Source organism: Heterostelium album, assembly GCF_000004825.1.
Source record: "Heterostelium album PN500 unplaced genomic scaffold PPL_scaffold11, whole genome shotgun sequence".
Taxonomy (NCBI): Eukaryota; Evosea; class Eumycetozoa; order Acytosteliales; family Acytosteliaceae; genus Heterostelium; species Heterostelium album.
Genome location: NW_008805073.1, coordinates 486492 through 502755, shown reverse-complemented (window position 1 = coordinate 502755; position 16264 = coordinate 486492). Strand labels below are relative to the sequence as shown.

The following is a 16264-nucleotide window of genomic DNA, read 5'->3' as shown; positions in this document are numbered from 1 at the left end:
ACTCATATTCAATTCAAACAAAACACTCTGTTTCAAATCAATATTTGAAGATAATATTGATATCAATTTAAAAGTTTATAGCAAACAAGTTTAAAATTTAGAAATTAAATTTGGAAATCTTAGCAATCGCGCAGTCAAAAAAGAAGATAGATAGTCATCAAGTCAATCAAACAAATTAGTCATCAAAATCATCAAATCATGTCAGCTGAATTATTAAAAGAAGTATCACCATCGGTTGCAAAAGTAGCCAGTGGAATCTGGGCGAAATCGATCGAGCAAGACGGCGCTCAACAATCGGACAACCCAACACATCCATATACAGTGACACTGGTACAGCAATATGCACCACCACGTGCCATAGTTGAGCGTTTCGAGCTGCGTCGAAACGAGCTCGAGCGTTCGATGCCAGCCGGCAAGCGTCTGGAGACTCTCAATTGCTTCTTTGTGCCGTCGTCCGAGGGTCAGCTGCGCAAGCTGATCATCAACGGCTGGCTCGCCACCTTTGAGAGCGCCGCCGACATTGTCTTCTACCAGAACGCCAACAAAGCGATTCAGGAGCAACAGGTACCGTATCCACTGATGGTCGTTGCACGTGTGTGTTTGGGACGCGAGGGAATCGATCATACCGTTGCCAACGGTCGTATTAGAGTACGTGATCTGTCGTCGGTGATCACCTCGTTCCTACTGTCGTACAAGACAGCCAGCAGCACTGGCACCAATGGATTGTCAAGCAGTGGAGGTAGTGCACCACCATCGCCATTCAAAGTCAACGTTGAATCACCATCTGCATCACCCATTAAATCACCAATATCAAAACCACTGTATCCATCCGGACAACTCTCTGGCGATGGTAAAACATGTCCATCTTGTAACCGTGAGAATGCAGGCAACACAAGATATTGTGTAAGATGTGGTGGTCATCTATAAACACAAACAATCATTAAAACAACAATAATCAGAAACAACAACAACAAAACAACAAATAACAAAACAAAACAAAACAGTATTCGAATTTCAAAAAATTGTAATATCTTTCTTCCTTAAATTAATACTTCTTCTTTCTTTTAAAAAAAAAACCAATAAACCCCTTTAAAATATATTATTTAACTTTAAATATTGATATTTGTACAAAAAATGATATGATATGATGTTTATTGCTATTGTGGTTTGTTATCTTATTATAGATTACCTTGTTTAAATGTATGTTCATTGTAAAAATAAGTTTTAACTCTTCGTTTTGCAAAGTATCTATCGTTGAGTTGTGTGAATGCATGATTGCATTGATCAATGGTTTCAAACTGAACGTATATTCCAATGATATCGTCTGCCGCAAGTATGCCTGTTTCTTCGATCGGTTCATTGCCAACCACAACATTCAAGACCTGCCCATACTTTGAACACTCCTTCTCTATATCCTCTATTAGATCATCATCGATCTCCTCTCTTGTAGATACAATATTCTTGTTTAATTATTATTATTATTTGTTTGTTGATATATTTCATCCCAGAAGTGAAATGTATGTAATGTTTTGAAATCCAACCAAACCAATAAGATGATGGTATTGATAAAATTGATTTGTTTTTAAAAGAGAGAGATAGAATAGAGAAGTAGTAGATTGATATATATTAGTATGAAAGATCATTTTGTTTTTGAATCGATGGTCAAAATAAAATAGAAAAGCTTTAGATTGGTATAATTATAGTGTTTGGTTGGTTTAAAGTTACAGTTAATAAAAGTATTTTAGTGGCCTGTTGACTGATCTTTTCTTTGCCATTGGTGTTTATCGAGTTGCCTCCGGTAGTAGCTGCAGCAGCTGCTGCAGCCATCTTTGTAAGTTTTGCTCTTCTTAAATATGCTTCATCACCAGTTGTAATATCTTCATCCATCATATCCATAAACCTACTACTATTTTCATTATGATTATTATAATTATGTTGTTGTTGCTGCTGTTGCTGCTGTTGTTGATGATATAGTTGTTCTTGTTGTTGATGATACAATCTTTCCTCTTCAATTCTCTTCATTCTCATTCTCTCATTGTATTCTTTCTCCTTTAGATAATCTTCATAGTCATTCGGTTTAAATGGATTGTATTCATCAATAACTTCTTCCTCTTCCATAAATGAGTGTTGATGTTGATGTTGTTGATAATGTTGATTTTGGTGTTGATGTTGATGTTGATTTTGAAATTGAGGTGAATTATTATTACTATTATTATTATTATTATTATTATTACTAATTTCGATATTGTTGTTGTTATTACTATTATTGTGGTCCTTATTAATGATTTTATCGCTATTATTATTATTATTGATGATATCTTTTTTAGTTATTGTTTTCGTTTGGCTTGATGTAGATGATGATGATGATGATGATGTTGAAGTTGATGTTTGTTTAGATGATTGTTGTTGTTGTTGATTTCTTTTGGCAGCAGCTTGGTATAGTTTTGGAGGTAGTTTGAAACCCTCTGGCATTATAGATTTCTTCTCTGACGGTTGTGATGTAGATACCGTTGACTTTGAATCTACACCACCACTACCACTGGGTGAAACATTTCTATTGTTATTGGCAGCACCAACAACATCATTGTCATTCGATGAACTGACTATACTATCTGCACCTTGAACATCATATAATCCACCAAAGACAGCTTTCTTATTATTCGATTTCGAACTCATTAATATATATATCTATTAACTATTATTAATTATTATTATTATTATTATTCTTATATCTATTAAAGTTAATTAATTCGATGATCATCATCCAATAAATTGGTTGTGTGTCTATTTTCAATGAATGAAAATGGTTAATAATTTTTTTTAAATTTTTTAAATTTTTTTGATGAAAAATAGTTTGATTGATCATAACCAAAATAGTCAGTGAGTGATAAAATCAACCTATTTATCTATCTTTATCATCAAGTTAATATTATTATCATCTAAATTTTGTTGTATTATATAAAAAGAAAAGAAAAGGAAAAAAAGAAAAGGATAATAGATAAATAGAGTAAAGATTAGTTAAAAGATCTTAGATTTAAAATAATATACATAACATATATAAAGATATAGAAATAGATATAGATATAGTAGTAGTTATAAATATATAGAAAGTATTAAATAAAAAATGGAAGTAGAGATACATGAAGATTTAAATAGTAGTGATCCACTCAAACAAATGAGTGGTTTACAAAAATTGAATCAATTTTGGATCAATCAAGGTAGAGATCCCACTCTATTCTTTCCTTCTTTATTAAAAGTAAGATAGATATTACTATTACTTCTACTATGAATGAATAATAATAGTAGTACAAATTTAATTGGAGGTTTATCATTCGAATATTTTAATACTTACAAACACAACATAAACATCAATAATAAAGTGTATAACAGATGGTGATAATAAAACATCAAGAATACTCTCATATAATATATTGAAAAGCTGTAAATGTAGTAAACAAGAATGGTCACAAGCCATTCCAATCATTGTAAAGGATTTAAATAGCGACGATATCGAAGTGGTCATCAGTCTGTTGAAATCGCTACCGCACATCTCGCCGGTGCTGACAGAGTTGTTGATGGTTGGAAACGCCGACTTTGGCCCGTTGGTTCGTCACTCCAGTCAGAGCGTGCGTCGAGTTGCACTCGATTCGCTGACAACGCTGCTGTTCTACCGCAAGTCGGTGCTCCAACAGTACCGCTCGTTCGTCTCCACAGGCTGGGACCTGGTGGTGGATCGGCTACTCGACGAGTCACTCCCGCAAGTCTACCAAGCGGCATTCAACGCCGTTTCAACGCTATTCAGCGAGATTTCCAGATCGGTATCGCACACCGACGAGTTTGACAATAGTCCGGCGCGTCGCCAGGCACTCGCCGTCCACGGCGAAGTCGTCGCCGCCAAGCTGGTCGACCACTTTGACACGCTACTGAGTCGCGCCGATCACATCGATATATCGATGCGTCACGTCGCCGTAAATACACTCGCTTACCTCGCCGACACCATTTCGCGCGCTGCCGGCACCCCGATGTGGCCGTCGTCCGACGTGCCCAAACTCAGTGTCGCCAAACCCCGACTCTCGACACCGCAAAACATCGTCGCCAATCTCGTCGAACACTTTCTCGGACTGCTCGGATCAACGAACGACGCGCTCGTTTTCGCCGTTGGCAAGGCGGTGCTTGACTTGCTCCTGACACAGGCCAACCAGCACAACGACACCTGGATACAGCCGGTACTCACCGCATTCGTTGGACTATTGCGACGCGAAGGAATGACACTCAATCCACTACCGATTCTGCTTGCCATCATGGGAGTGCTGCCCATGTTGAACGATGACCTGCTACTGGCGACCTTAATACGCATTTTCCCATCGATCAAAACCATAACCGATTCCAACCAGCGTGTGAGCTATCTAATTCGTACATTCGAGCTTCTCATCGACAGACACGTTATCACCAGTGGAAAGAGCAACCTCTTCACACCACTGATGACAGACAATGTATTAATTTCCACGTTCCAAGATGACAGCAGCAGTTTCCGTGAGGAAATAGTTGTGTCAATGGTTGCAAGTCATCATAATATTCTATCAAAATATTTACAAGAAGAGAATGTCAACAGTAACAGCAACAGCAACAGCAGCAGCAACAACAATAGTTCATCATTATCATCATCATCGACATCACTTTCAACATCTGGATCATCATTATCCAATGCAACTGCATTGTTCCATCTACACCAGATTGCACTCAGTATTTCAGAAATATGTTTGAAATGTGTATTATGGGCAGGAGAACGTCTTTCTGCACATGAATATTGTATTCGTTTCGTCGATTGGTTATGTCGCGTCACCTTGCCAACAACAACAACAACAACGTCGTCTTCTTCATCAGCAGCAGCATCGGATCCAACAACAACAGCAACAGCTACAAACGCACAGAAATTAGTATCACTTTTACGTTCGGATCTTTTAGAACAAATACCAAAGATTCCATCGGATTACATCTGTCTGCAATCGATCTTCTTGTTGGCGTTGCATCTCTTAAAGTCATCAGCCAACAAAGTCTATGAACAGAGCGATTCTATCCTACTGATAAATACACTGCGTGCGCGTTTCCTCTATCTCGATAACCAACCGAAATTCACACAATTCAATGGCAGCATCCGAAACATGGTGATGGGAGTATCACAGTATGGCCGCGCCGTTCCAGCTCAGCTGAAATCTCTCAGTGCTTTCTGGCTCGGTGCGTTGGAGTGTCTCTACTTGATGGGATTGAATATTCCCTCTGCGGACAGCGCTGTCCAACGTACGCTCGACGATCTCATCGAGGGGTACTCCTCCAACAAGGAGGTGGTGAGTCGGGCTCGCTTCATCAAGAAAGCAATCGCCAACCCGTCGGTTCGCGCCACCCCTTCGTTCGCGCCATCGAATATCGACTTCTCCTATTGCATTCCCATTGAATTCCTCGAGAGTTCCAACACTCTGAGAACGGCAAGCGATATCTTTGCATATGAATGCAAGAAAGCGATCACCGGGCTGGCTGGCGAGCATTATGGTTCGTCGATTCGCGACCGTCCATCGCGCGACACCACTCTACTCTCGGGATGCGGCGACCCCGTCTGGCTGGAAGTCAGTCACACTGCTCACCCAACGCTCCACACGATCAGCTTGAATATCAGCGTCACCAACTTGCTCCCATTCGCCCTGAAGAATATCACCGTCACCCTCGGACTCTCTGGACATCTCGAGTTTCCACATCCACTCACACAGTCGCGCCACCAAATTCCCAAGCTTCTCCCAGAGAAATCCTATCAATTTGAGGTTCCTCTATCGGTAACCGGACTCGACCACAACTATGTAACATTCTCTATTGCCTATTGTCATCCTTCGGGCATGTGTGAAATCGAGTCGGCGCAGTCAACCAAGCCGCCACCCGTCACCATGGTACCGATCGAGACACGTCTACAAGACTACCAATTCGATTGGAATCAATTCTTGATACCTCTGAAATACAATAAGCATCAATTCCTCCAGCAATGGCCACGTTTCGAAGCGTCGTTCCAAGTGGACGTTGTATTCGAAGGCGATTCGGTGAGTCGTGAACTCATCAATCAATGTCTCCTAAACTACCCATTCCACAATGTGCAATCGTCGTACTTTGACGCCAGTTCTTTCCAACTGGCATTTTCATCGTCGACCTGGTTCAACGACCAGATTTGCTTCATCGTCACGGGAATGGATCGCGTCACCATGGATGAGTATCACGGAAAGGTCATCCAGACGCGCTTTGAATTCCGTTCCTCCAACTCTGGAGTTCTATCGTCATTCCAAAACGTATTGGATCTCTGGATACAAAAGATTCCAAGACAAAGCGATACATTCTTGGCTCGTCTACAAGGTCCAGGTGAAAATTCACTATTTTCAATAACCTCAATTAAAGAACCAACAAAAACAACAAATTCAACATCAAAACCAACTCCATCTTCATCAACATCATCAATAGATCAAGAAATTAAATTACTAAATCAATGGAAAGAAAAGAAAACAAATGTACAACAATCGAATACAACAACATTATTATCGATAGAACAAGAGTTTTATTGATTCTATTGATTGTTGTTTAGTTTTTTTTTAAATTTAATAATAATATTAATACTATGATAATAAAATAGATTATTTAAATAATACAAGTCACCAATCTATGAGGCTGAGCATATTCTGTAATGTTTGCTTTTTTTGAGAACGTTCTCAAAAAAGAAGGAATGAAGATATTTGTAGATTCAACTACAATGCCACGATGCTTCCGAATATCCTTTGTCTTTTGTTTGTATTTTAAGATTACATCCAAAGTTTGTCAGTCAGTTCAAATAATGTCAACTTTGATGAACACCCAACGATACGACGATAACAATCGATTCTCTGACTATTCCGTTTATCGAATCATGAATTTGATAAGGCAATAGAGTAACAAGCTTTGATCCATCTTTTAATCCAACACCTACATAAATATTCAGCACTTTGAATAAATATAGTAATATTTTAAATAATCTATTTTATTGTTTATTATTATAAATAAAATTGAATTTATATTTGAAATTTAATTTGAATTGTTTTAAAAAGAAAAATATTATAATATTTTAGCCACACCACTCATCATGATGACCAGCAGGGCAGGGATCAAAAAAGGAAATGAATTGCCAAAATATGAAAATTTCAACAATAGTTCAGATATTTTTTGAATTTTTCAGTTCAAGGAGTGTGGGAAGAAATTAATTAATGTTTGTTGTGATTTATGTCAAAGTTTTTCATTTGTTTTTTGAATCTTGTTAAATACAAATATATTTAAGTAATAAATAATGGCAGAAGAAATTATTAGTCGTGCAGATGCTTTGCATTTGAATCGTGAATACGCTACAATCTATACATTGTTGGAGGAGGCACACCAAACCTACCCAGATAACGTTGAAATTTCATGGCGTCTAGCTCGTTCCTACTACGACAAGAACGAAGAGGTCGCCGACAAGGCACAAAAGTTGGAGTTGCTCAACAAAGCAATGGCACTCATCAACGAGTCGCTCGCCAAGAACGAACAACACTGGGCTCTCCACAAGTGGTGGTCTATCATCACCAGTGGTCTCGGTGACCATCTCTCGGCCAAGGAGAAGATTGCCAACGCCTACAAGATCAAGGAGCACGCTCTCCGTTCGCTCGAGTTGAAGCCCGAAGATCCAACCACTCTCCATTTGCTCGGTCGTTGGTGTTTCAGCGTTGCCAACATCGGTTGGGTAGAGCGTGCCGCTGCCTCTGCTCTCTTTGGTACTCCACCAACTGCCACCTTCCAAGAGGCTTTGGACTACTATATCCGTGCTGACAAGGCCGATCCCACTTTGATCCGTAATTCACTCTCCATTGCCGACACCTACGCAGCATTGAAGGACAACGCCAGTGCCAAAGAATGGTATGTCAAAGTATCAAAGATGGATGCCAAGTCTGATTTCGAAAAGAATTTGGTTGCCGAGGCTTTGAAGAAATCAAAGTAAATCGATTAGCTAATCAATCAGTCTCATAAAGATCAAATCAATCAAAAAAAAAAATAATATAAAATCAATAAAACACAAATAAAAAAACATGTAAATACACATATCTATTAAGATCATAGATCAATCAAAATCATATCTTATTAATGATAACTAATTAAACTATTTGTATAAATCAAGAATATTCATTAATTTGATCAATGAAAAAAAAGTGAGCAATTATAATTACTTTTTTACACAATATGATTATATATAAATTAATATATATTTTGATTGATTATGATAATCAATTGTGTGTGTTTATGAGTGTTGACTCATTAAATGATTATTTTCTTTTTTATTTTATTTTATTTTTTATTTGATTGTTTTGTTTGATGCAGTGTGTGGGTGGTTGTGTCAGTGTTCACACTTCGAAAAAAACAAATAACAACAATTAATTAATATATTATCGAATAATGTAGGAATAAATAGATAGATAGATAGATAGAAATAGTAGTGGTTGATTTATATAGCAATTGTTATTTAATAACAATGATGATGTTGGTTATTATGAGATGTGTGTTGGTTGTGGTTTGGTAATATGTGTAGAGACAATTTGCGTGAGTGTTGACAAAGGAAATCAATAGAAAAATAACCACAACTTACAAATTTTCGAATTAGTACTACTATTAGTAGTATAAGAGTAAAAGCGTAGAAGAGTAGATGAGTAGTCAGAGGAAGAAGTTAATAATGAGTGCAACAAACAACAAGTCAAACAACACATCCTATTAATCCAATTCTATCCTATTTCATTCATTGTAATGAATTATTCCCCCTTATATCAACCATCATCATCAGCATCAGCATCAGTATCATCTATACACATATTTGTTCATTAAGGTTTCAACTCAGTGCACTGAAACTAAATCAACCCACATATAGTCCATAGGTGTATCGTATTGTACTTTGAGAGAGTGTGTGAATGTGTGTGGATAGAGAATATCGACAAAAAAAGAATAATCAAATTCAGACGACAGACAAACAATCTTTACTTTCCAAAGCATATTATAATTATTTTTCTTCCATTCTTCATTAATTATTTATTTTTAAATCATAAACAACAAAATAATAGAATTATAGCAATAGTTAAATAATAATTAGATAGATAGGTTAGATTTTAATTAGTTTTATTTGTTTAATTATTGATTATTGATTATATTTAAATAAAATAATAATAATAATATAGTAATAATATATAATTAGTTTTGTATTTATTTATTTTATTTTATTTATATAATGAAAATAATAAATATAATAGATAATAATTATAATCGATTTTATAAAAATGTTTATCTTATTTTATTCATAGTTTTATTGGTAGTACCTTTTTCACTACAAGTCAATACATATAGTTTCGATCATAATAGACCAATCGTTACAAACGATATCAATTCACTGCGAGAAGAATATGACAATATTCTTAGTCAATTAAATAGTTATAATCTCAATGACTATCTTTATCAACAGAATCTCTGGGACATTGTAAACAGATTAAATAATTTACAATATAAATCAACAAATAATTCAATTACATTAGGTATGTCAATGTTATAATATAATATTTCCAGAAAAACTGGAAAAACTGGAAAAACAAAATTTATTAATTTTAATTTGAATTTAAGATTGGTATTCAAGTATTGAATCAAATATAGTAGATAGTAATAATAATATTAATATTAAAAATGATAATAATAGTAGTAATAATAATTTTGAAAATGATAAACAACAACTACTTAATTTGGAAAATGAAATGAGTAAAAAGAAATTAAAAATAGTGTTGGTCGTTAGTAGTTTTGAAGGAATGTATTCAACATCTGGTATTGGTACGGTGTATTCTATTCTAGCGGATTTTCTTGTTGCTCGAGGACACGATGTTACACTGTTGTATGCGCGTGATGAGGCAACCGAGCGAATGAGTTTTTCCGAGTGGAAACTGCTGCTGCGTGAGAAGCGCAACATTAATTTGGTTGCGTTACCAGCATCGCCCGTCCCTCTTGACAATCCGTATCTGGTGAAGCGTTCCTACCAGGTCTACCAATACCTCAAGTCTCAACAGTATGACATCATTCACTTCCCAGACTTTGAGGGTATGGCATACTATACTTCGCTGGCCAAAGCGAGTGGACAACACTTCCAACGCTCGAAAATTGTCGTTGGATTGCACGGACCGTCCTCATGGGTAATCCAGTCAAACACTCAGAATAAACCAACGCTCGAATCCGAGTTTGAACTCGACTACATGGAGAGAAAGAGTGTTGAGCTGGCCGATGTCGTTTGGACGCCATCCACCTACATTGTCAATTGGCTGAGAAAACAAGGTTGGACCATTTCACCCGATAAATTGGCACTGCTTTCTTTCTTGTCCCCAAGTGTTATAAGTGGAGATAACGTAAACAACAAGAACAAGGAAGATGAAGTAGATAGTCAAATTCAACAACACCAATCTTTTTCTTCTCCAATTGAAGAGTTTGTATTCTTTGGTAGATTGGAACAAAGAAAAGGTGTTATTCTGTTGTGTGATGCACTGGATCTATTGGCAAAACAAGGATCAACTTTCGAATTGAAAAAACTACAAAGTTACTTTCCTGGGAAGAACCTCAACCATCAAAGGTGAATCCTCAATCGGTTACATCAGAAAGCGTGCTCTCCAATGGCCATTCGCAGTCTCATTCATCTCTGACAAGACATCTAATGAAGCATTAGATTATCTAGTGAAATCTCCAGCTCGTTTAGCTGTAAGTTAAAACAATAACAAATTAAATGTATTTGAAATGAAACTAATTAATTACATTTTCTTTTCATCTATAATTATAGATTATCCCATCACTTGAAGATAATGCTCCATATACATTATATGAATGTTTATATAAATCGATTCCAGTGATTGCAAGTTCCACTGCATCTATGATTCCATTGGTGGACAAACGAGACCGTGACTCTGTATTGTTTGACACCAAACCACATCTTCTCTTTAGAAAGTTGTTGAGTTCCATCAAAAAGGGTGTAGTTATTGCAAGACCAACTTTTTCTGCATCACATTCTTTGGATACATGGTCATCTTTCTATACTGAGCTTGAACAACAACAACAACTAAAACAATCGCAATTAAATATTGTTTTAAATCATTCAACAACGACCAATACTCAATCAACATCCAATCAACCTTTGGTATCAGTTTGTATTGTACATTTCAATCGTCCTACTCTTTTGAAACAAGCACTACAATCGATTGATAAACAAAACTATGGAAATTACGAAGTGATTCTTGTTGATGATGGAAGTAATACAACTGAAGCACTCAGCTATCTCAAATCACTCGAGTCGCAATTCAAGAAACGTCATTGGAAGTTGATAAGAACTGCCAACCGGTATCTTGGTGCTGCCAGAAACACAGCTGTTCGTGAGGCATCCGGTGAATATATCTATTTCTTGGATGATGATAATGCCGCTTATCCCAATGCTTTGGCTACCTATGTGAAGGTGGCAATGCACACCAATGCCGATGTAGTTACTTCGCCACATTCCATCATCACCACCACCAACACACCAACGGATCACACACCAATTCAACGCCAATGGATTCCTCTCGGTTCTTCACTGTCAGTCGGTCTGTTTAAGAATTGTTTCGGTGATGCCAACTTCTTTATTCGTCGCGCCACCTTCAATGCAATCGGTGGATTCACCGAAGAGTATGGAGTCGGTCTCGAAGACCACGAGCTTCTCGCCAAGTTGGTTATCCACGGCTACAAACTGGCAATTGCAACCGATCCACTTTTGTACTATAGAATACACGATCGTCAAGGTCAGATGGTGTACAACACCGATCACAAGTTGAATCAAATGAGATACATCCGTCCCTACCAAAAGTTCCTGTCCGATGCCAAACCCGTCATGAAGCTGTTGGCTCGTAACAAAATGGTTGAGAAAACAATGGAGACATGTAATATAACGTTGACAGGCATTAGTCCACCTTCTGGTCCAATGACAGGTGGCAACCAGATCACCATTGAAGGTACCGGATTCAACTGTCCCATCCAGGCGGTCTTTATAGGTGGACAGCAATGTCAGGCGATGAACGTCGATGCCAACACCAACCGAATCACTTGCAATGTTCCAAGAGGTAACACACCGCTTCCCACCGATGTAAATGTCATGTCTTCACAAGGTAGAAACTACACACTACACAGTGGTTACACGTACGTCTCGCTGTCTGCTCCACAAGTCCAAACCTGTACGATCAACGCCGTGGGAACGACTATCCAATGTACATTCACACCGGAAACCAATGTAAAACCAAGAACTTGTGAACAATATCTGACTGCTTCCACCCTCAGAAGATTGGGAGAAGATCCAACCTGTAGCTGGACAGATCCAAAGACACTGACTATCACACTCGGACATGCCTCCACCACTGAAATCGGTGATATCATTGAATTCAATGCAGGATCGATTGAGTCGGTCGGTGGTGAACCAAATAACCGTGAATCGATTCAGCTTACATCGTTGGGTACTCTCATCCCGGTTGCAACCATTAAAGCACCAGAAGACATTGGTCCTTGTGACGAGCTGCTTCTGGACGGTTCCTACTCTGAGAATGGCGCAGGATCAACTCGTGGACTTACCTATGAATGGAGTGTCTATCAAGCTGCATCACACGTCAACGAGTTGATTGAACTCCTACAGAATTCACACGGCGCCAAAGTGAGAATTAGCAATCGAACTCTTGATATTGGGGCATCGTATTCCTTCCAACTGAAAGTAACAAACATCCAAGGAAAATCGCACAGCACCACTACCACCGTCTACAAAAAAGCAGTGGACGTTGTCATTGTCAAGATCTTTGGTCCGAACAAACTCACCGTGCCAGCGAGGAATCTTGCAATCGAAGGTTTGGCGACCTACACTGGTTGTGAAGCCAAGAACAACGCCGATAGCATTGTCGACTACCAATGGAGTGTATCGCCACAGTTCCCACTAGACCAGGGAACCGCCACCTCTAGAAATCTCTATGTTAGCTCCGACTCTTGGATTGCTGGAACCACTTATGTATTCACTTTGACCGCTACCATCGGAAGAAAATCGTCGTTCGCCTCCATTGAAGTATATGTTTCCAAAGGACCGATCTATGCCGTTATCACTGGTGGTGATAAGACATATGGACAGAATCAATTGGTGACCCTCGATGCATCGAATTCAAGAGATCCCGACGGCAATGATACTACTCTCTCGTTTAAATGGCAGTGTAGTCCAGTGCAATTCGATAAGCATTGTGGTATTGAAATACCCGATGAATCGGTTATCACTTTCAATGCAACCGATTTGAAGCCTGGAAAGTATATTTTTCAAGTGGATGTATCGCCAGATGATGATTCCTCTCGGGCATCTTCTGCCATCACGTCAATCGTTATCACTAGCGGTGGTTTCATTGAGGTGGAAATCAACAAGACAGCGCTCCCAGTGTTTATAGATCCCGGTCAAAAGATTGTGTTGCGTTCCATCCTCATCAACAATCACATTCCGCTGGAGCAACTGGTTTGGTCTTGGACTTTGGATAGTGGAACGTTGGCAGTCGACGAATCCGATGCCTATTCAACACCTACCAACATGCGGAATTTGGCATTCAAATCGGGAGCGTTGGCAGGTGGAACACTGTATACCTACACCGTTCATGTTGTCGACTCACTTACCAATATCACTGGTGAAGCATCGATTACTTTCAGAACTGAAGCCAGACCTTCAGGTGGAAAAATCAATTGCTACACTCAGAAAGGATCCATTTTCGATAAATACACTATCGATATGGGTCGTAGCTGGGGTGCCGCTGCCGGAATCATTGGATATAGTTTCACCTATCGTGTTGACAACGATCCCGAAGAGTTCCCACTTGGCGATCGTTCAATGGTGAGTCAAATCACTACGTTCTTGCCACCTGGCAAAATTAAGGTGATGGGATACGCACTGAGTGGAAACGGTGTGGCTGCTTCCTCTTCGTGTTTAATCCATGTGGATGCACCTTCCAACGACGACACCGAGAGAATCATTGAGTTCATTTCAACTATAATGGAAAGTCCAACACTTACACTCTATGAAATCTCATTCTCGCTGCGTTTGGGTAATGTCTTACTGCCGGCTGTCTCCAACAAAAATGGAAAAGCTGTATCGAATGCTCAGGTTGCCGAGAAGGTGTCTGGATTCAAAACCACTGCAATCGATATCCTCAACGAGCAAGTTGTCTCCAATGACTCACGTATCACAACGGAACGTGTCACATCAATGATAGATATCCTGAATACCGCAACGGAAACACGTCAGATTCTTCGTCCCAATATATTGGCCAGTGCAATGGGTGTGATGAAATCACTATCTAAAGGATTCCTTGAGAATCCGGTACTGCCAACCGGCATCAACTCTTCGATCTCCGTAGTTGGTAATATCAATCATCAGGTGAATCGTCAACTTCACAATATCGATCCGGCAATGAAGGTCTCGGTTAAAACGATTAGTCTGGACTTGGATTTGGTTGCTCATCAGATTGCCAATGCTCTATTGTTCCGTGCATCCAGTGGTGAAGAAGCGACAATCATTTCCAAACAGGGTGTTACCATCTCCACTTTCAAACAAGATCCTTTGCATTTCAAAAAGAACGGTGCCGTTGCAGCTGGTATCACTGGAGATCCTACTTTTACTATTCAACCCGATGCTCTTTCCAAGGTAATTGCTCAGTACACATCACATCAGGAGATTGGTGTAAAGTATATTACATTCCCTGGAAATCCACACTTCAATACCAAGTTGGAGAGTGACAAGAAGTTCCTAAGTAAGAATACGTTCTCGTTGGATTTGGTCAGTGATGAAATGAAGGAGATTGGAGTCAAAGGACTGCTGGAACCAATCGGAATCGACTGTGGAAATACATTTGATCCCGATGACAATCACGAATGTGTCTGGTGGGATAAGAACAAACAGCGATGGAGTGACGAAGGTTGTGTTACTATCAAACGTGATACCAATGTATTTTGTAAGTGCAGCCATTTGACTCAGTTTGCTGTTATTGGACGTGGTAAATCTGTATCGGACTGGACCAGAGTTGCAGTTATTGTTGGCTCTGTTGTTGGTGCCGCACTTGTAGCAGGTCTCCTAGTTGGTATGTTTGTAGTTGTCCGTCGAAGAAGAGCTGCCAAGAAGCGTACCACCAAAGACAAAGCCAAAGATCAAAAGAAAAAGAAAGAAGACCAAAAGAAGAAAGGAAAGGAAAAAGATGATTCAACCGCCAAGCAAAGTGGAGAAGCTGAAGGAGAAGAAAGTGGAGATAAAGGACAATCTTCATCATCAACCTCAAAATCAAAGAAAAAGAAGAAACTCGGCAAGAAAGAAGCAGCTGAAGAAAAAACTGACACTCTCAATGTTCCAGTGGTCGATGGCTCCAAGAAGAAGGAAAGAATAGAACAATCGTTTGGTGACGAGAATGACAATGAATTCATTTTGAATGAATTCAAAGAGATCTACGAAGTCGTTAAGAAGCGTGAGTTGGAGAGTGCAGCCTCTAAGAAGATACCGTTGTCACCGTTGACCGCCACCGATGGAACAGCGACCACCGAGAACAGTCCAACCACTTCGATGCCATCGTATGAAACATCACCAACTCAGTACGGTCCCTACTCAGACAGACACAGTCAAGCTGCATCTGCAATGCAGAGAGCTTGGCGATCGAAACAACATCTCCGTCAACTCAAGAGAGAGCTCGAAGTCGAGGAACTGGTTGAGAACATTGATGATCTATTGGCCGATGAAACAGCCGATCCATTCGAAGACAATGATTATGAAGCTGGTGATGACTATGAAGATAACAGTGCCAATCAGGCTTAGATTAATATAATTTGCTCAATCCATTACTAAAGAATAAAAATTAATTTTGATATCTTAAATTCATTTGAATTTGTTATTTTTTTTGACAAAATCACATCAATATCAACCATTTTGGTTTTAACTAAATGAATCATAAACAAATATTTCACCAGGTGCAACAGGATTTGATGGTGTTGGTTGATCCTATGAGTTATGAAATTAAATATCATTTCCATCACCTAAAAGTGTTCAATACTTATCAGTTCCAATGATTGACAATTAATTAATACCAGTATTGGTATCTACTTTGATACAGTGAAGATTGGAATGCAAAGATCAATCATTTTGTGA

General features: G+C 38.7%; 4 protein-coding genes across 4 annotated transcripts; 3 read left to right on the top strand and 1 right to left on the bottom strand.

The window, feature by feature from the left end:
- Positions 1–198: 198 nt before the first annotated feature.
- On the top strand, positions 199–927 carry PPL_09586 (uncharacterized protein; the record flags this gene model as incomplete). Its single annotated transcript, XM_020580379.1, has 1 exon — positions 199–927. One exon carries the CDS (start codon positions 199–201, stop codon positions 925–927), a length of 729 nt encoding a protein of 242 aa, XP_020428966.1.
- Positions 928–1178: 251 nt separating this feature from the next.
- PPL_09585 (RNA-binding region RNP-1 domain-containing protein) lies at positions 1179–2676 on the bottom strand (the record flags this gene model as incomplete). The annotated part of the gene is made up of 2 exons (XM_020580378.1): positions 1179–1460; positions 1726–2676. 2 exons carry the CDS (start codon positions 2674–2676, stop codon positions 1179–1181), a joined length of 1233 nt encoding a protein of 410 aa, XP_020428965.1.
- A 1277-nt stretch (positions 2677–3953) lies between these two features.
- On the top strand, positions 3954–6596 carry PPL_09584 (armadillo-like helical domain-containing protein; the record flags this gene model as incomplete). The annotated part of the gene is made up of 2 exons (XM_020580377.1): positions 3954–5621; positions 5784–6596. The coding sequence occupies 2 exons, from the start codon at positions 3954–3956 to the stop codon at positions 6594–6596; spliced, it is 2481 nt and encodes an 826-aa protein (XP_020428964.1).
- Positions 6597–7348: 752 nt separating this feature from the next.
- pgtD (IPT/TIG domain-containing protein) lies at positions 7349–15934 on the top strand (the record flags this gene model as incomplete). The annotated part of the gene is made up of 8 exons (XM_020580376.1): positions 7349–8028; positions 8542–8585; positions 9378–9605; positions 9691–9855; positions 10147–10582; positions 10662–10803; positions 10883–15079; positions 15110–15934. 8 exons carry the CDS (start codon positions 7349–7351, stop codon positions 15932–15934), a joined length of 6717 nt encoding a protein of 2238 aa, XP_020428963.1.
- Between the last annotated feature and the right edge of the window lie 330 nt (positions 15935–16264).